The 20,216-nt window shown below is 36.7% G+C and overlaps 1 protein-coding gene across 3 annotated transcripts in view; it reads right to left on the reverse strand.

Moving 5' to 3' along the window:
• The window catches only part of LOC100513296 (transmembrane protease serine 11F), an 87,857-nt gene continuing 69,942 nt past the window's right edge, over positions 2,302-20,216 (reverse strand). For all 3 annotated transcript variants that reach the window (XM_021101393.1, XM_021101394.1, XM_021101395.1), the window contains 5 exons: positions 19,122-19,160; positions 15,125-15,326; positions 11,165-11,424; positions 10,130-10,272; positions 2,302-5,208 (listed from right to left, as the gene is read on the reverse strand). In XM_021101393.1, the coding sequence (XP_020957052.1) occupies positions 5,050-5,208; positions 10,130-10,272; positions 11,165-11,424; positions 15,125-15,326; positions 19,122-19,160 (803 nt within the window). In that variant the 3' untranslated portion in view covers positions 2,302-5,049. The remainder of the gene's footprint in view (positions 5,209-10,129; positions 10,273-11,164; positions 11,425-15,124; positions 15,327-19,121; positions 19,161-20,216) is intronic.

Consider the following 20,216-nt stretch of genomic DNA (forward strand, 5'->3'; position numbering starts at 1 on the left):
CCAGAACTATATTTAAAAATAAAAGTTATCAGAGTCTTTAAAATGTACTTTGTTAAATTCTGACTTTGGAATGATTTTGATATTTTCCACTCTCATCTACATAATAGCTTTAACAGTGTCCCAAGCTGATTGATTATGGAGTTCTCCAACATGTTAGAGTAAAATATGCTGTACATAAAATGAATTGGGATTATATCCATTCTTAAAGCTATCAAGTGTTCAACAGTTAATTTGTTTTGCTTGGTATTTTTCTGTGATAAACTAATGTTAACCATGTGAGCTGTATTATATATTATTTTTCTTCAAAAATGCTTAATATCATTTCAACAAAGCAGTGGTGTTTGCTAAATACATACAGCAACGTTAATGATCAATGAAACTGCCATCCTTGAAAAAGACACATGCACCCGCATGTTCACTGCAGCAGTATTCGCATTAGCCAAGACATGGAAACAACCCAAATGTCCATCAACAGATGACTGGATTAGGAAGAGGTGGTATATATACACAATGGAATACTACTCAGCCATAAAAAAGAATGGCATAAGATCCTGCTGAGTAGCATTGAGAATTACATCTAGATACTTATATCGCAACAGAACAAAGGGTGGAAAAAAAAATGTATATATGTAAGTGTAACTTGGTCCCCATGCCTGGAGGTGGAGGGGGGGAGAAACCTTAATGACAGTCTCAGTGCATGTGTAGCATCTGCTAACCAGTTTATAGTAGTATACTTTTCAAATAGTTTGAAACAGTGTCTGACTTCTGATAGCAAGAAAGCCTCACAGCATCATGGGGTAGATAGATTAATGCTCCATTTAACAGTTAAGGGCAGATGGGAGCAGAGGATTATTTCTCTTCTTAATTGTGTGACAAGATTATGTTTTCCTCATTTCTTATTAGCCATAGGTAAAACCTCCAGGCAAGGAAAATATTAAAACCCGTAAAAGAATGTTCATTGTAAGCATCTACAAAATCATCTTAATCGAAACCTTTTAGTTTGCTGCATTTTGTAGTTTTGTTTGTAAAACAGGCATCTAATGAGGCATTAAAAAGAGCAAAGTTCAAAACAAACTTTGGTTATTTTAGCAGCGTCTTTTACTGCTCCTCATTTTAAAATATGGTATAAAGTTTTAATTTATACAACAGCATGTCTTTAAATTATTTCATAGTTAGAAAGCTTAGTGTGGAGGGGAGAAAAGGATGGGCTAAGATATAGATTTGGAGGGTAAACACTCCATGGAGTTCTGGCTTGCCAGTTTTACTGGCTTTGCAGCTTCGCCTACATTAAAATCATCCTTCATTTCCTTAGGGATAGTTAGATATAGTTTTAAGTGGTATTGTTTGGTTTAAGCATAAATCTGGTGTGGTCAAATGATATACTTTGCTAAACAACATTGAGTTTTATTTACATATTTCCAAGGGGAGACATTGTTTTGGCAACAGTTATTTAATTCCAGTGACTTCTAGAGTTGCAGTACTCCTGGCAAGTGAACATGCATAACTCAAATTAAGTGGAGAGAAGACTAAACTGGATGAAAGAGCCCTGGATTCTGTTCCTCTAGTGACTTTAATCAGCTGTATTTCTTGGGGAAATTCTCTTGACTCTGATTTCACATCAGTCAAAAAAGGAGATTGATGTAGATAGTCTCTTAGGACCCTCCCAACTCCAACAGTTAGATTTCCAGCATTGATTTCAATAATTTGTAAGTTTATTTTTCATTTTCATGATAGCAAGAAGGAATGCCTTATACACATTCCGTCTCCATCAGATAAATACATGAGCAAAGCAAAAGTTCATTGGTTAATTGCTATTAATATTTTGTTCTTATTATTGAATCATGAAGATTTCACTAATCGGTAGTTAAATATTGCAGCGATTTTGGTTCAGTCTTGATCTGTATTAAAAACTTACCCCTTTTGTCCTCATAGCACCCAAAATTCTATCACGATTCCACAAGTAGTATGTGCTGTATTCTTTATTGTCAACATAATGGATTTAATCTATCTTTTAAAACAATGAGTCAGAAAAATTGTAGAGGTTTTTTTTCTTTGAAAAGATGTAAGTATTATTATTATTCATTTATTTAATTTTTTGTCTTTTTGCCTTTTCTTCTGCCGCTCCTGTGACATATGGAGGTTCCCAGGCTAGGGGTCTAATTAAAGCTGTAGCCCCTGGCCTACGCCAGAGACACAGCAACGCAGGATCTGAGCCACGTCTGCAACCTACACCACAGCTCACGGCAACGCTGGATCCTTAACGCACTGAGCAAGGCCAGAGATGGAACCCGCAACCTCATGGTTCCTAGTCGGATTCGTTAACCACTGTGCCATGACGGGAACTCCAAGATGTGAGTATTATTATAAAGAGCATTCATAGCATAAGAAACAACACCCAGGTTTTTTTTTAACCACGGTATATTTGCAAAATTCACAAAGCAATACTACTGATAAATAAAAATGCCAATATTGTAAAAAAAAGAGCACCTTTTGATGCATTTGTAGCATCATCTGTACTGATATCAATTTGCAGTAATGTATTTTGCATTTTTTGAGCAGGTTTCAGACATTCCTTAATTTTTCAACCTTATTATTCAACAAGAAAGCCTCACAACAATGCCATGAGGTAGATAGCTTAATGTCCCATATTATGGATGGAAAACATGAGGCAAAGCTATTGTGTGATTCCCATAACACAACTCAATAGGGCAGAATCAAACTAAAAATAGGACATACAAATCCTATTTTAAAAATCTACTTTTCTATTCCTTAGATTTTCCTATATTCGTATTTTTCTCATTTGTGTTAAAATATCATTGAGTTGAATTAATCATATGATTATTTAAATAAGTACATGTAGTTTTCACATACATTTATATGCAAAAGGTAATCACAGTCTCTGACATATCGACACACAAAATCACGTATCCATTCTTATAGAAATTACATAGTAGATAAGTTTTTCTTGGTAGAGATATTTGTTATCTTATCCCTTCTAATGTCCAGGTAAGTCTAATATAAAAAGGTATGTCATTAATAAAACACATCTTGAATATTTGAATGCCATAAATTCTCCAGAAGTCTTTGGCTTTTTCTCTGTGTGTAATAGGAACTATCAGGATTTAAGCTGGTACTCTACTTTTTCTGTGGATATTTAGTTGTTAGTAGTCATCAACTCAGAAATTTGGTGACATCCTCTTTTCCAAAGGAAAGTGTGTATGGATGACCCTTTTGTATTTATGATACCTTAGTATTGATATTAAATAATAGCTAGGAGTATTTGTAGTTATATTTATCTTATTTACATATATTACATATATCACACATACATGTAAATTAAAAGTGTCAGTCATTAAAGAAACTAAGAGACTAGATTTTTCTCTGATAAATCAGGACAACAAATCCAGCATTGGAGACCTGGATATGAATATAGCTGCATGTCTGTATTCACAACACTAGTGACAGAATGGCCTGGCATCCTGTGACTGCTTGCGTATTAGCAGACTTTGTTGAATATATATTAATGAGACATAAACAGTTGTTTTGACAACATAGTAATTCACCTTACTTTTTTACAAAGCAATTGAAAGTATTCTGAAATCAATGATATGATTTTAAAGAAGCAAATTTTTAAAAAGTATATTGTTTTATTGAGTCCAAAACACAATAATTTATAGCAGCTAGTCCATATTGAGAGCCTGCTGTGTACAGCAGACATTGTCCTAAGTGCTTTACTTATGTTAATGCATTTGATCCTCATAATGATATGAGGTAGGCACCATTTTTATTCTAATTGTAGGGATGAAAGAGCTAATGCACAGAGAGAGACATTAAGGACACACAGCTTGTACTCAGCAGAGCCAAGGTTTAAGCTCTGACAGCCTGGTTCTGAAGAAGCCTATGCTCTCCACCACTAGGCCTGAAGCTGATTTAAGCCCCAAAATCATTCACTCATTTGACAAATTAAATGAGTTTCATCTGAAAATTCATAGAAGCATTCCTTTCCATTACGGCAAACATTTATATAGTATGTAATATATGACAGGCACTGTCCTGAGTGCTGTGTACAAGTCATCTCTTCCAACCTGACATTCTGATAGACACCTGACTTGTCAGAGGATGGAAGACTTACAGAGTCATCCGTTACCACATGTTGATATAGGTGTTTCTAAATAAATAATTGGATGTCTCATTCTACACAAAATCTAAAGAATGCTTGTTTTGTTATTAATAATTTGAAACCAATTCTTCTAGTCTTGGTCCAATCGGTTCTTTTTATCCTCCTTGTACCCATGGAAAAGCACTCCCATGAGTCTTTCTTATTCTCTTTTTTGGTATAGCTCCAATTGATGTAAGATGGCAAGATGTTAGAGAGTATATTGGAAATGCTTATTAATAATGCAGCATGCACCTTAAAACTAGTGCTTATGTGTATAACCCAATGTTAGCAGTAAGTTCAGATACATTTAAATGTCTTTTAAATGGCAACTCTTGTGGTTAATGTTAATGCTCTTTGTATCATTTATAAGCCCAGGGTATAGAGTTCTAATTGTGTTGCAGATCCCACACTTCTCCATTCTAGCCACTGAATGTCTAGTCATCTGTTCTAAAGTGTTGAAGCCCTGAATCCTCAGGGAAGACTGCTGTTTGATTCTTTGTCAGAAGAACCCCAAGTGCTCTGGGTACTATATGAAGTAAGATTTTGACAGCCCTGGCAGCAACTCATATCCTGTGGAAGGTGATGGTCCCCTTCTTCAATTAGGGGAAGTCATTTGTAAATATTCATCTGATGAACAAGATCACAAACAGTTTCTCTGGTGAGTGAGGAGTTGGTGCTGCTTGTCATTTTCCATGTCTTCTTCTTTTAACATAGAGGAGTCCTGTCACATGTGCGCAGTGTCCACCTCATGATATTAGATTGGTCTGAGTCTGAAGGACTTCCAGACATCCAGCCAAAGCACTGATCCAAACCACAAGAATGTAAATAATACACAATATGCAGGAGTTTTAGCTCTGTGTGCCATGGGCATAATTCATGGTCAGTTCACACTAGATGCCAGTCTTTAAGGCAATCCAGTCTCGATACCGAGACACTCTTGTGTAGACTCCAGGTTTTTTGGGAAGAGCACAGGATTGTCCCCAACTTACTATACCAACAAGGTACCAGATATCATGGTTATCATAAACCAGAGGTCCACCAGAATCTCCCTAGAGGAAAAAAAAATTTTAATTGGTAACTCCAATTCAGTAGGAAGGTCATTACAATCATATCTCTTCTATAGGAAAGAAGGAAACTATACATAGAACATGCAGCTGACTAATGAGAGAATACATAATGTTTCTCTCAACTGAATTAAAATGTTGTGGTAAACTTTAGAGTGTATTATTTTCTAGAAAAACTAACATTCAGTCATATGGAATGGTTACATTATTTCTGGCTCAGCATACCTATTTTTTTGCTATTTTTATTAGACACTTTAAGTATGGTTTAGTAAGCACTTATCTAAGATATTTAATTTCAGGTTGGTATTTAAGCATCAGTGGAAATTTTCTTTGATCTCTTTTGGACACATTAGCTTGCCTGTATTGTATGAACCGACTCTTGGTCTCCTTTTACACATCTAATTCCAATTTATGTTTGCTTTCTGAATTTTGTATAAGCCCTCTTAAATCTCTTTGGATCAAGGAAGATTAAATAAATAAACAGATATGAGTTTACAGGTTAAAATTATGGTCTCAGTAGTTGAATTGCCCAAGTGTCAGTCTAGCTCTGTTAAATACTGGTTGTGTGACCTAAGGTAAGATACAAAGGGTAGCCTCTCTGTGCCTTTTCTACCTCCTTCATCTACTTTTTCTTTTATCAACTATTTATTGAGTTCCTACTATGTGTCCCAGACATTTTGATGGGCATTGAGGATAAAATGATGACCCAAATGAACAGTCATTGTGCTCATAAAATTTGACATTTAGGTTTAAAAACATTAAACAAGCTTACAAATCAATGCAAAATGGCAACTGTGATAAGTACTCTGGAAACATAGACTAGGGAAATTCAGCTGGTCAGGGAAGTTAGGGATGTTTCCTTTGATGAGATGTAGTGGAGCTGATATCTAAAGGAAGAGGGATAAATCATGGAGAGAAAGGGGTGAGTGAACTATGTTCTTAGAGGAAACAGCATGACAGATGCTTTGTGGGGTGAAAGAGCCTGGCATATGCAAGACCCTATAAAAAAAGAGGAACTGGAGAGAAGACAGTAAGGGGGCAGCTGGTACAGGTTGAGGCCATGGAAGGGAGAGACTGGTCCTTGCAGAACCCTGTGGGTCTTTTTAAGAAGTTTTTGGTGGAGTTCCTATTGTGGCTCAGCAGTAAAGAACCCGACTAGTATGCATGAGGATTCACATTTGATCCCCAGTTTCGCTCAGTGGATTAAAGATCCAGTGTGGCTGTGGCTGTGGCGTAGCCTGGCGGATGTAGCTCTGATTTGACCTCTAGCTTGGGAACTTCCATATGCCACACACATGGACCTTAAAAAGACAAAAAAAAAAAAAAAAAAGAAGTTTTTTGGTTTTTATCTTAAGTTAAAAACAAAGGTAAGCCACTGAAGGTTTAAAAGCATTTTGAGGGAGTTGACATGATCATGTTACATTTTGTTGGAAACTATCCTGGCATTTGTTTGATTAATGCACTAAAGGAGCATAAGAGTGAAAATAAGGAAGTAAACTAGGTGGTTAATGTGGTTGGGGATTGAGGGAATGGACAGGGAAGAGAGTGAGGTTGAGGAAGGAGAGCAAGCAAGAGATGGTGAGGAGCAATATAAGGAGGTGAAATCCATGGGATTAGGTGATGGATTGGGTACGGGGTAAGGAGAGAAATTAGTATGATTTCTAGCCTTCTGGCTTATTTAACAGAGTGAAAGGTGATTCCCTTCAAAGAGATGCAAAATAGGGAGTTCCCGTTGTGGCTCTGTGGTTAACAAATCCCACTAGGAACCATGAGGTTGCAGGTTTGATCCCTGGCCTCTCTCAGTGGGTTAAGGATCTGGTGTTGCCGTGAGCTATGGTGTAGTTCGAAGATGCGGCTGGGATCTGGCGTTGCTGTGGCTGTGGTGTAGGCCGGTGGCTACAGCTCTGATTAGACCCCTAGCCTGGGAACTTCCATATGCCACAGGTGCGGCCCCAGAAAAGACAAAAAAACAAAACAAAACAGAGATGCAAAACACAGGAAGAAGATCAGTTGTGGAGGGGAATAAGATCAGAATCAGGTGCAGCATTTGAATTTGGGAGGCCTTAGAAATACCCAGCTGGAGCTGCCAGGTAGCAAGAGAATATGTAAGTCTGGACATCAAAAGGGAGGTTGGGGCTAAAAATAGACATGAAATATATGCAAAAAAGAAGATAATTAAAGCTATGACAAAGAATTACTCTCTCTGGGGAGAAGGTATAAAGTGAAAAGAGAAACAGGCATAGAATAGATTAACAGAATGGCTGGGATTAAGAGAATGAACCTAAAGAGGAGACAGAGAAGGAGCAGACACAGATGTAGGATCAAAATCATTACAAGCCAAGGAAAGACAATATTTTAAGAAAGAAGGAGTTATAAGCATTGTGAAATGCTGCTAAGGGGTTAAATTAAAAAGACCAAAAAGTTTGTTGAAGGTTATTGGTGGTTCATTGAAAACATTAGCAAGGGAGATTTTGATGAAGTGATAGGGCGGAAACCATATTGAAGTAGTTTGAGGAGTTGGGAGGTGAGAAAATCGAGACAATGGGTGTAGACATTTCCCCAAATATTTAATAGTAAAGAGACAAGATGGAAGGCTAGCACGAGACAATATAGGTTAAAAAAGAATTGCCTTTTTCTATTTTCCTGAATGCGAGAGATCTAAATAGGGAAGGACCTAGTTACAAGAGAAATCTTGACTCTAAAAAGAGAGAGTTAAGACATAATTGCTAGTATAAACTTCCCCATAGGCCAACAAGAAGAGGAACCTGAGCAGAGAAAAGGTCAGCCACAGAGAAGAAGCAGCTTCTCTGTTGTGACCTAAGCTGAAAGTGGATGAAAGGGTCCAGATACAGCCAGGTATGCATGCTTGGTGCTGGGAAGAAGGGGAAATTACCCCTTCTTATGACTTCTGCTTTTCCTTGGAAACTGGGAAACAAAATCATCAGTTGAGAATAAAGGGGCAGGAAAAACAAGAAGTTAAGGAAAATGGAAAATGGGAGAATTCAGAGAAAGGTAGGCTTAGAAAAAAACTAACAAAAAATAGTAAAGTTATCATATTTGTTATCTGGAACCTATAGTGGGACCATGTATTCTGCTGTATTTTTTCCAGGAGCATTTGACTTCCAGGATGCAGACAGAGAAAGAAATGGATAATTGAATTCTTCCAGGTTTGGGACTTAGCCAGATAGAAACACTGGAAACAGGGAACATTAAGTGTGCTTAGGGTATTAGCAAAAATGTTTAAAAAATGATCATAGTGCAGTGAGTTGGACAAGTGGATTATGGAACTAAGGAAAAGATTAATTGAATGTGAGATAGCAGAGAAGCTGTGCTGTCTATGAAATTGAAGAAAGTGATCATCAGCCAGCAAATATTTGTGCCAGGCACTGTTTTATTTTTTTTACTTTTTACTTTTTTCTTTTTACAGCTGCACCTGCAGCATATGGAAATTCCTGGGCCAGAGGTTGAGTAGGAAATGCAGCTGCCACCTGTGCCACAGCCAAAGCAATGCCAGATTCTTAGCCCACTGAGTGAAGCCAGAGATTGAACCTGCATCCTCACAGAGACAGTGTCAGATCCTTAACCCACTGAGCCACAACTGGAAGTCCCAGGTTATGTTTTAGGTATTGATAATATAGCAGTAAATAAATAAAACAGGTGCTCCAAAATGTGTGGCTTCATGGAATTTACATTCTAATTTAGTTAGAGAGACAGACAACAAACCAGTTAGAGAGACTATGTTGTACATTAGATAGTATAAGAGCTAAAGATAAAAATAAAACAGAGAAGGGACACAAAGACTATACGCATAGGTTGTGTATGTTGAAGGCTGAGGGTTGGTACTTTGGGGTCTAACAGAGAGTGTGGCTAAGGAAACAGAAGTAGTTGAAAAATGGGCAGAAAAGATTGAGGATGGTAATTAAGTAGAAAGACTTGAGGAATTAGTGTTGTTGGAGATGGAACAGCTTTTGATTACAAGGCTCAAGGTGTGGCCCTAGGCACAGGCAGCTGAGGTGGAGTAAAGATCACTGGAGGTTAGAAGGTCTGAGACGAAGAACCCAGCGTTAAATGGGTCAGTGTTAACACTGAAGGGTTTGGGATGGAGCTGAAATATGTTTCAGGTGTCAATGTCAGGAAAGAATGAGAGGGACAAAGTAGAGCGACTCAAAGGTGGGGGGATAAAAACAAGATGCACTGGAGATGATGACACAGCTGATTAAAGTGGTCTTCAGAGGAGAGGTTTCTCTGTCTTTTGCTTACAATTTAGTTTAAGAAAATAACAATAGAGGAGTTCCGTCGTGGCGCAGTGGTTAACGAATCCAACTAGGAACCATGAGGTTGCGGGTTCGGTCCCTGCCCTTGCTCAGTGGGTTAACGATCCGGAGTTGCCGTGAGCTGTGGTGTAGGTTGCCGACGCGGCTCGGATCCCGCGTTGCTGTGGCTCTGGTGTAGGCCGGTGGCTACAGCTCCGATTCAACCCCTAGCCTGGGAACCTCCATATGCCGCGGGAGCGGCCCAAGAAACAGCAACAACAACAACAACAACAACAAAAAGACAAAAAGACCAAAAAAAAAAAAAAAAAACAAAAGAAAACAATAGAGCCTAAGAGTAACTGTATGAACCAGAAATAGGGAACAATAGACTTTAATTTCCTAATTTGGTGTAGGGATAATTTACAGTCCTATTTCAATTTCCTTATATTAAATAAAATGATGTGTAGAAAGTGCTTAGCATTGTTTTGGCATAGTAAACACTTACAACAACTTTTGTTATCATGTTTATTTAAGTAAACTGAGTCTTTAATAAGATAGATGTCATTTTTTCTCCCATGTAAAATATATGTCAAAATTAGAAATAATTAGTGGAAACTTGCCTTTGAAAGATTTGACCTTGATTTTGGACTTACCTTACATGCATCTATTTTTCCTTCCATGTATCCGGCACATAACATTCCTGAGGTTACCAGACCATCATACACATCCTTTCTGTTACATACTTCTGTGCTTATGGTTTCCACCCTGGCCTGCCGAAGGTGATTTTGTGTAGGTCCTATTACACAAACAAGTGAATAAACAAAAGACATGATCTTCAAATACACCTGTATCTAAGACATGGAAGACACATAAACTATATATTCCTAGAAGCAAAAGTGTAAGATTTTTTTATTAAAATTATTACCTAATTTTATTTTCTGGGTCATAAGTGTCTACGTGCAAGGAACCTTATATATACATGACCCAATATTATGATGTATTTGTGGATCTTCAGAAGCTATGGGAACCCTCAAAAACTACATGTAGTATTGTGTGTGTATGCCTTTTTTTTTTTTTTTCCTCAGTTCATCATACTGATCTTATCCAGGTTCACTTTTTTCACATAAGGAAATTGAGGCTCAGAGTTCATTTGTTTTTCTAAAAGCTATTGAAGTAGAAACCAGAATATAAGCTGCAATGTCTATTTGCCCTACTCTGTACTGTAGTGTTATTTTGGGGAATACTACACATATGAATTTCAAAAGAGTCACAAAACACTTTCATGTTCATGATCAGCATATATCCTCACTAATATTAGGAAGAATTAAAACCAAAGAAAGCATATGAATTATATGCTAGCCAGGAATTTTTATATCTGGTAAATACACCATTTGAGGTCATTTACTCCCTTGTACTTCTATAGCATTTTGTTCCTCCGTTTAGTCTGTTCTTTTTATCTGTATTATTGACCTCTCCCCTTTTCCACCACTGCTCCAATCAGTTGTGAAATCCTCACGGACAGGGAACTAATTCCTTTTAGTTTTTAAGTCACAGCATGTTGTTCTTCCCAGAGCCATGCACATTAGAAGCATTGACATTTTTATAAAAAGTCTAAAGAGCTATTCCCTAGACAGCTCATTAGATCCCAAGATAAAGCTGTGTCAGGTAAATCAGATTGAACAACTCACCATCATCTACAATGGAGCCAAATCCTGTCACAAATACACTTGTTTTAGGTGGCAACTTTATGGATGAATCAGGAAGGCAAACTCTCTGAACTACATTTGAAAACTCAACACGGGTAGCAAGCTGAGCCAAAGCAATGTCATTTTCATTTGTTTCTTGATGGTAATTTTCATGAATGATAATTTTTCCCACACTTCTTTGCACCGCAGGTGGTGTTATGGTTGTACCAAAAGTAACAATCCATTGACTTGGGTCTTTATTTCTGCAAAAATAAATAAATAAGTAAATAAAGCGTAAGATTTTTGATGTTTAACTATAGCCTTTACAAAAGATTGAGACTATATTCTCCCCAACTATTGGGATTATGCTACTGAAAAATCCCTATGGTGAGAGAATTTGCAGTTGGTAACCTTACAGAAAAAATAGGATAAAACTATTGATGATACATATCAGAGTATGAAAGCCCTTAAAAATATTTTACATACTTACTTTACATGCAGTAGTTGAATGTGATTCCATGCTGTATTTAGAATAATAATAGTAATGGGTGCTATACAATTAATTTCTAAAATTTTAATTCTTTATTAGAAACTCTTCAATTTATTCTCTTATTTCAATGAAATACATAGAAATTAATTTTGATTTGTTTCAGATATTAGGCACTCCGAGAGGCATTTTCCCTCTGTCTCAGACACTCCATCTACTCTTATTTTATGAGTCACCTGTCTTGTTTCCTGGGTCGTACCTTGATCTTTGAGACAAAGTGTAACTCTCTGCTTTATAAGTCCTCATGCATACATGGGATGTTTCTTTACCCAATGCCCATTCCCTGCCCCAGGGCTCAGGGCTCACAGCCCGGATTGAATGTCAGTTTGCTCCCACCACCCTTTGAATTGCTGCTTAGTCCCTTGTACTACTTTGGAGGCTCTCCCTTAACACAGGTGCTTTTCTCCACCATGAGGATGCATCCCAAGCTAATTCTGTCTCCTCCTGTCATCTCTTTACTTCCTGATTCTTCTATAAAGCCCAGTTCCTTCTTTGTTTAATTAGCCCCATCAAGAATGACTAGAGGGAGTTCCCCTTGTGGATCTGACTAGTATCCATGAGGACGCAGGTTCAACCCCTACCTCGCTCAGTGGGTTAAGGATCCAGCATTGTCATGAGCTGTGGTGCAGGTTGAAGGCACGCCTTGGATCTGGTATTGTTGTGGCTGTGGTATAGGCCGGTGGCTACAGCTCTGATTCGACCCCTAGCCTGGGAACTTCCATATGCCATGGGTGTGGCCTTAAAAAAAAAAAAAAAGACTAGAAATTTATAGAAACTTGACATTCTCTGTGGAAAGGAAAATTATGTAGAAGGAAATCACACAGAAGAGAATTCAAAAAGGGAATTTCCTTGTTCATGCAGGATTACCGTGTTGGTGAATCATGAACTTTTAAGTGTAATGAACAACCTAAAAGATCAGCAGTTTTCAAAGGAGTCTGCACTGCTCCAGGGGTGGGCAGGCAGAGCCTCGGGCTTGGGATACTGGGAAGGCTTCTGAGTTGTCTTATTTATTTATACTTTAAAGGAAGATTTTATTCAAAGCAGGAATCTTAGGGCTGAAGCATTCATTTGAAATGAATTCTGGAAGCTATGAAGACAAATGTGACTTCTGTCCTTAAGGAGCTTGTAAACTAATTGAGCAGGCAAAGCAGGAAATAGCCATCTCTTCCCGGATTGTCAACCAGAGAGGAAACCTTGAATAATAGGCACAGGGCAGCATGCTTTGTAGGTAAGAACACAGACTCAGAAGTTAAATGGCTTGCCCAGGAGAGTAACATTTTCAGCTGGATAGTGTCAGAAAGAGATGACCTAGGTCTCATGATAGCCTATCAAGAACTTTCCCCCACACACTTTGTTTCACAAAGACTGGGGTCATTTTTTACGGACATCAAGGTACTAATTGTCCTAAACAAATTTTTTTTTTAAATATACTATTTCTATAGGGAAAAAAATAAAAAATTTTAAAGTATTTGGATAATTGTGATATTGTCTTTAATGAATCCTGTATTTTTCTTTCACAACAGTACACTTCATTATACAATTATTTGTAATTATATCCCCTGCAGAATTGAACCCTTTATCTCCAGGATCATAACCATTCTCAACTCTTTTATTATTATTATTATTAATGTAAAAAATACTATTACATGTCTCATATCTTAACAAAATCCTTTCCTTGAGTCCACAGTTACCCCCAAATGTCAAATTTCTCTGCTCCCATTCATTTTTTTTTGTCTTTTATTTTTTTTAAGAGCCACACCCACAGCATATGGAAGTTCCCAAGCTAGTGGTTGAATCAGAGCTGCAGCTGCTGGCCTATGCCACAGCCCCAGCAATGCGGGATCCGAGTCACGTCCTATGGCACAGCTCGTGGCAATCCTTAACCCACTGAGCGAGGCCAGGGATTGAACCCACATCCTCATGGATATAAGAAGGGTTTGTTATCGCTGAGTCATGACTGGAGTTCCTCTCCTCCCATTCATTTTAAAAACTCCTTGAAAGTGGTGTCTAAGCTCACTGCATCCAATCCTTCTCCTACTTTTCTCTCTTGAATTTATTTCCATCCTCATAATATCACCATGGTTTCTTTTAAGTTCAGTTACTTTTATTTTATCAAAAACCCAATGGCCAATCGCTGTGTAAGCCTGCCAACACAGAGATCGCACTACACCTGCTGGAGTATGTAGCTCAGTCATTACAGCTTCTGTTCTTTACTAAATACATTGCCATTCTGGGTTATTTATTTTAAATTTATGTAAGCAAAGATCAGTTATAAACTAAAATAGATGACACCCCAAAAACAAGTGTGCAGATTAGAAGATTATGTGAACATGAAAAAAAATCAAGTCTTGAAAAACTAGTGAGACTCAAATTTACCTAAGGCATGGTACTAGTTATTTCTGGGATTGTAAATATATAAAATGAGTCCCTTTTCACTTCTTTCATGACACAGTGACAATTACCTTAAATTCATTAGGTCATTCTCATTACATGTTTGTTCCATGAATAAAGGTGTAGGCATCTTGGAACAATTTGGGTATTACCCTTAGAAGGATGATCAAGTTCCTCCTAGACTCAATGACCATAGTTTCCTCCGAAAGGGTGTGTGAACAGTGACAATGGCCAGGGCTTTATTCAGAGCTTTTATCTTTGGAGGGTTTAACAGGAAAAAACTTTCTGCATCCTACTGGTGAAACCTCAGGGAGGAAAGATTGTGTGGATCAGGGCGTCTCCTGGGGCAGTAGCTTGACTGTGTGTATCTGTGTATGTGAAGTGATGCAGTGGAGTCTTTAGAGCTACAACTGTGAAAGCCCAAGCGCAGAGCACCTTTTGGGTGGCATATGACCAGTCTTCCATACTGGGAGGGTAGTGATACAGGTTGGCATGTCTTTCCCACCATCTGCACACCTTTCTGGTCCACATAAACCCACGTGGCTTTTAGGTAACACATTTAGAAGGGAGAGCTTCAAGAGTGACACCTTTGATTTTTTTCTTGTTTACAAAGTGATGGTAGATGATGCTAGTTAGAGGATAGATGGAATAACTAAAAAAACAAAACAAAACCCAGAAGTAGCTGAATTTTTCTCCTTGAATATGTGGAAGAGTTTAAACTTGTTACAAGTATAGTCAGTCTTTACACTAAAATAATTTATGATATAGTAGGAAAGATCACACTAGTACCATGATGCTACAAGAAAATACACGGTAAGAGCCACAAGAGTGATGCAAATGCAACATGATAGACACTGGGGGAAGGGCGAAGGGCTGAATATAATTGGGGCAAAGAGCAATCATAATGCATTTAAGGGACAGGGTCCATCCATAATGAGGCAGAAGATAAGCTGATGAGATTGAACTCTCCCCAAACACTAAATTGATGGTAATTAATAATAGTAAAGAAGACTCACAGAACTTACTTGCGGAAGCAGTGAGCTGCTGTGAGCATCCACGTGTTACTGATGAGGCTGGCTCCGCACTGGTGGCCCTTGCCTTTGAGCTGGAGGCTGGCTTGCCATGGCCACTCTCCTTCCATGGAAGTTTTCCTTCCTTGGACAATCCTTTCAGTAGAAGAGAATGCTAATAATGGCATATATGAAGATGTCATCCTTATTCCACAGCCTGTCAGAGAAATATCATTAGCTTCTTTTCATGAAAAGGAGGGAAAAAAGAGCACATTCAGATTTGTGTTGGCAGCAGATCCTTAGACAGTCCATTGCACCTGCTAGTCTTTAACACATTCCCAGCACTTAGTCTCTGGGATTATTCTATAGGAGTCCTTCTGATCCTATTAGAAGTGATAGGCTAACAACCTATAATTCATTGAGCATCAAAAATGTATAGATCCTCTGCTAAGTGTTTTAGATACACTTACAGCAAAATACATTTCAAGTGAGAAAACTCAGCCCTGGAAAGAGAATATAAATTACTAGAGGTCCCCCAGCTGGTGACAGAGCTGGATGTAAAATTTGAAGGATCCGCATCAATGCTGGTATTCTTATTATTGAGAGCCCAGCACTGAATGTAGGTCATGATTCTGCCTGAATGTGAATTGGTATATTGTCTTTGAAAAGCCCTGAATTTTAACAGTCTTAAAATTCTTTTTTTTAAGAATTTTTTTTTCTTTTCTAAAACTTAAAAGAGTAGTTTTTTAAAAAAGATTTATGATTCCCTGATAATGAACCTTCAATTGATTAGACTTCAAGTCAACCTTAAATAAATATGTGAAAGTGTGTTAAGGTACTTTATTTATGTACCTTTTAATTACTTATATTTTTATACAAGAATGCAAGTTTTTTTAAAAGGAGTTTTATTCAGAAACAGGTAAAAATTGTTGCCTGAAATAATATTTACCAATTCATCATAATTTCCTTAGGGTTAAATAGCATAAGGTGACCATAAAATTGAGCAAATGGAGTTTCTAGGTTAATATGGTACCAGATCAGTAGTGCCTAAAATTCCCTTTCTCAACTTCCCCTTAAAATAAGCATGAAAGTAACAATAATAAAAATAATGTTTACTAGTTATGGGTCAGACCCTGTACATAGTGTTACATATATTTTCTTTAATTTTTACAACTCTGTGTTAAATATTATTATCCTCATATTTCAGATAAAAAATTTGAGTCTATGGTATTGTTCAAAGGCAAAAGGAGTAAAAGCATTAAAAGTTAAGTCAAGGTAAGAAAACGCTATTAATTCTGGTAGTAATTTTCAGAAACTGCTATATTCAGTGGGCTGGTTTAGAAAACGACTTCTTGTACTACATAAGCTATATCCCTGAACCTGAGCTATGTGGAAAACCCCAAGAAGTCTGACAAAGCCATTGGATCACTGTTGTGATTCACCAGTCCAGGAAATCTACATTGCTCCTGTCCCTAGCAAGCAGAAACTATCGTTTGAAGCAACCAGTTGTGACCCATGAACTCTTTTCTCTATGTGTGTATTCAGAAGCCACAATGCCCGAAACATGGTCCTATCTAGGGACACAGGAAAGATGAGAAGCTCTATGAATATATGGTTATTTCATGTAATAGTTGAGCATACCCTCCCAAATTTATAGCCAGAATCCTAACCCTTCATGGTGGTGGAATTAGTAGGTGAAATCTTCCAGAGATGCTTGATTCATGAGAGTGGTACTCTCATGAGTGGGATTAGTGCCTTATATAGTCTGCAGAGGGATCCCTAGCCCCTTCTTCCATTTGCATATATGGTAAGAGGTCTGTGAGTTGGAAGCGGTCCCTCACCTGACCATGCTGGCACCCTGATCTCAGACTTCCAGCCTCCAGCACTGTGAGCAGTATTTTTCTACTGTTTATAAACTACTCAGTCTAAGATATTTTGTTATAGCCCCAAGAATGTACTCATGAAAAGCAATTTAAACAGAGAAAGAAAGAGCTCTGGCACCAGTGAATGCTGGAGCTGGTGATGCCCTAAAGTGGGTAGGTGATGTAGTTTTCATATATTCTAGATCAGAATTTAATCTCGCATCTAACTATGCAGCATGGTTAAGGACCTCTAAATTAGATGATACATAAACACAGAAGATGGACATATCTCTGAAAGTTTTCCTCAAAAAAATTTCTGAACATGTGCTTGGTATCAGGAAAGCTATGCAAGAAAACATGACCTTAATAAAACAAAAGTAGGAAAGCATACAGGGAAAATATACCATGAAAGGTGTATACATAGCAAAAGAATTGTCTTTCATTAAAGAAAATACAAAAAAAAATCACTGAAATGTTATAAAAAACACAAATTCCACAGAGAAGAAGTAAGGAGTAAAAGTGTCATCAGACATATGAGATAAGTGGTTTTCAGGAGGATAGATCTGATGAGATCATTCAGGATGCAGAAGGAAATAATGTGACCTGGAACTAGAAATAATGGCGGACATGGAGAGCAGGAAATGGACATTCAGATTATAAAGCATTTGTGTTCCTGAGGAAGGGAAAAAACAATCAGAACAGAGTCAATCATCACATTTATAGAAGAACATTTTTTCCAGAATGAGAAAATAAAATAGTGTACATATTGAAAATGCTCACAGTGTCCCAAAGTTTAGTGCCAAATACAACCATATCTAGATCTCATGGCAAAAAAAAAAAAAAAAAGTTATAGGATAAAGATTTCCTACCTTCATCCAGAAACCAAAAAGATAACCTACCTAAGAATAACATCACATCAGCCTTAGGCTTCTACTCTATAATAAAAAACACTAAAAGAAAGTGGGATAATGTGTATATGATTATTTGGGAAATTTTATGATCCAGTAATCCTATAAAACATTGAGATAAAGGAAATGGAAAGAAATTTTGACATAATCAAGTTCTCAGAAAATATAGCATCTCTATAATTTTCTTGTTTAAAAGTAACTTGAAAATACAGTTTAGCAAGTGAAAAAGTGAATCTAAATCAAGAATGGGAAATAGTAAAAGTATAACAAGATTCTTTAGTGATGGTAAATAATTATAACTGTTGGGATAAATTGGAACATGTTTTGAAAAAATATTAATAGAGTAAAGATTAATAAGTAAAATTATGAAGTTATTTAATAAAGATTGGAAAATTGAGATTGAGAAGAAATTCATTATTCATAGTTCTTGCTTTATCCTCGAGTTTGTTAACAAAGAAATAAAGATTGATATATGAATTTAACAAACATAAAGTCAGGCAACAAGATATAAATGACAGCAAAATGTGTATTATAGGAAAAGATGGGATACGATGGAAGAAAAATATTTACCAAAACCAGAAAACATAAATGAGAAGAAAAAAAGAAAGAATATTGATGATATTTGCATGTTACAAATAGAGAATCCTCATTTTGTTAGTGTCCTTGCAACATTTTTAATGGACATGTATTTGTTCACAAAAGACCGTAAATATGTACCAATATGGGGTTGGGGGTGCAGAAAATGTACATACCATGTATTTCAACAAAAATGAAAGAAAACTGAAAATTTTTAAAGGAAAATATATCATTGGTTAACATTTAAGAACACTCTCCTGAATTGTGAGAGAACATTAAAAGATAAGTAATTAAAATATTAAAATAGGATGTTATAAATATAATTACATATGTTATAACAAATATTATGTAAATTTTTACCACATTCTGTAAGTTGCAAATCTAAAAATTGTATTTGGTGGAAATTAAAAAATTTAAATGTCTTAAATATCAACAATAATAAAAATACTAAATGGTTTACAAACAGAAAAAAATGTTTAGTACTACTATGGTGATCAGTTTGTAGTTTATACAAATATCAAATAATTATGTTGTATCTTTAAAACTAATATTATATCAGTTTTACCTCCTTAAAAAAACTTGGTAAATTCTATCCTAACTTTCTGTGGCTTTTATTCATTATCTTTGCTATGACTTAGACAGTTAATTGCGGGCTTTGGAACTTACGGCTCTTGAGTAGATTCCTCATCTTTTTGCGGTCAATAGCTGAAATAAACAAAATATGAATTAGTTGGTGGAAGAATATGTTCCTTTTTTTTTTTTTTTTGCCATTTCTTGGGCCACTCCCACAGAATATGGAGGTTCCCAGACTAGGGGTTGAATCAGAGCCATAGCCGCTGGCCTACGCCAGAGCCACAGCAACACAGGATCTGAGCCGTGTCTGCAACCTACACCACAGCTCATAGCAACGCCGGATCCTTAACCCACTGAGCAAGGCCAGGGATCGAACCCGCAATCTCATGGTTCCTAGTCGGATTTGATAACCACTGAGCCACGATGGGAACTCCTATGTTCCTATTTTCATGTGATTTTGTTCATATGGTTACTCTAGGGAATGCTTATCTATAACATCCATATTGCAAGAGATTTTTCATAACCAAATGATATATAAATAACCCTGTGTTTGTTCAAGCTCAGTTTCATTGGATTTTGGGTACTTTGGTGGTTTTTTTTTGTTGTTGTTAGAGAGAAAGTAGAAAAGCATATGATCATTTTCCTCAGGAACACTGACTTTCCCATAAGAGGGCCTTGAGCCCCAAATCCTATTAGAGGTTTCCTGGATATTTCACTTTTCTTTATTTAATGCAAGTTATGTATGTGACAGAAGAAAATGTACGTGGTGGAATTTTGATTATCAAGGATAGTCATGGAGTATAGTTATTTCGATTTTAAAACCTTTATAATTAAACTCAGTACATATGACCAAGAAAGCTGAAAAATTATTTTTAAAAATTGTAAAATAAGGAACTCTAAAATTTCAACATTTTTGTGGTGGGTATTTTACTTTTGCTTATATAATCATTTATTAGGGACAATTATATTATCAGGAATTGAGATTTAGTTTGAGATTACCTTTTATAGGGTGCTGGAAAATGTCACATTTTTCTTCGGGATGTAATTGATTAGAAGAAAAGGTGGACACCATCCTCTTTATTATTTCTGATTACTACATAAAGAAGTTGTCATTCTATCTCAAAATGTATTTAAAAGATTTTCCTGATTCCTAACAACTGAAAAATTAAGTTTAGGTAATCTATTTTT

Source organism: Sus scrofa, chromosome 8 (genome assembly GCF_000003025.6).
Source record: "Sus scrofa isolate TJ Tabasco breed Duroc chromosome 8, Sscrofa11.1, whole genome shotgun sequence".
In the NCBI taxonomy this organism is placed as follows: domain Eukaryota; kingdom Metazoa; phylum Chordata; class Mammalia; order Artiodactyla; family Suidae; genus Sus; species Sus scrofa.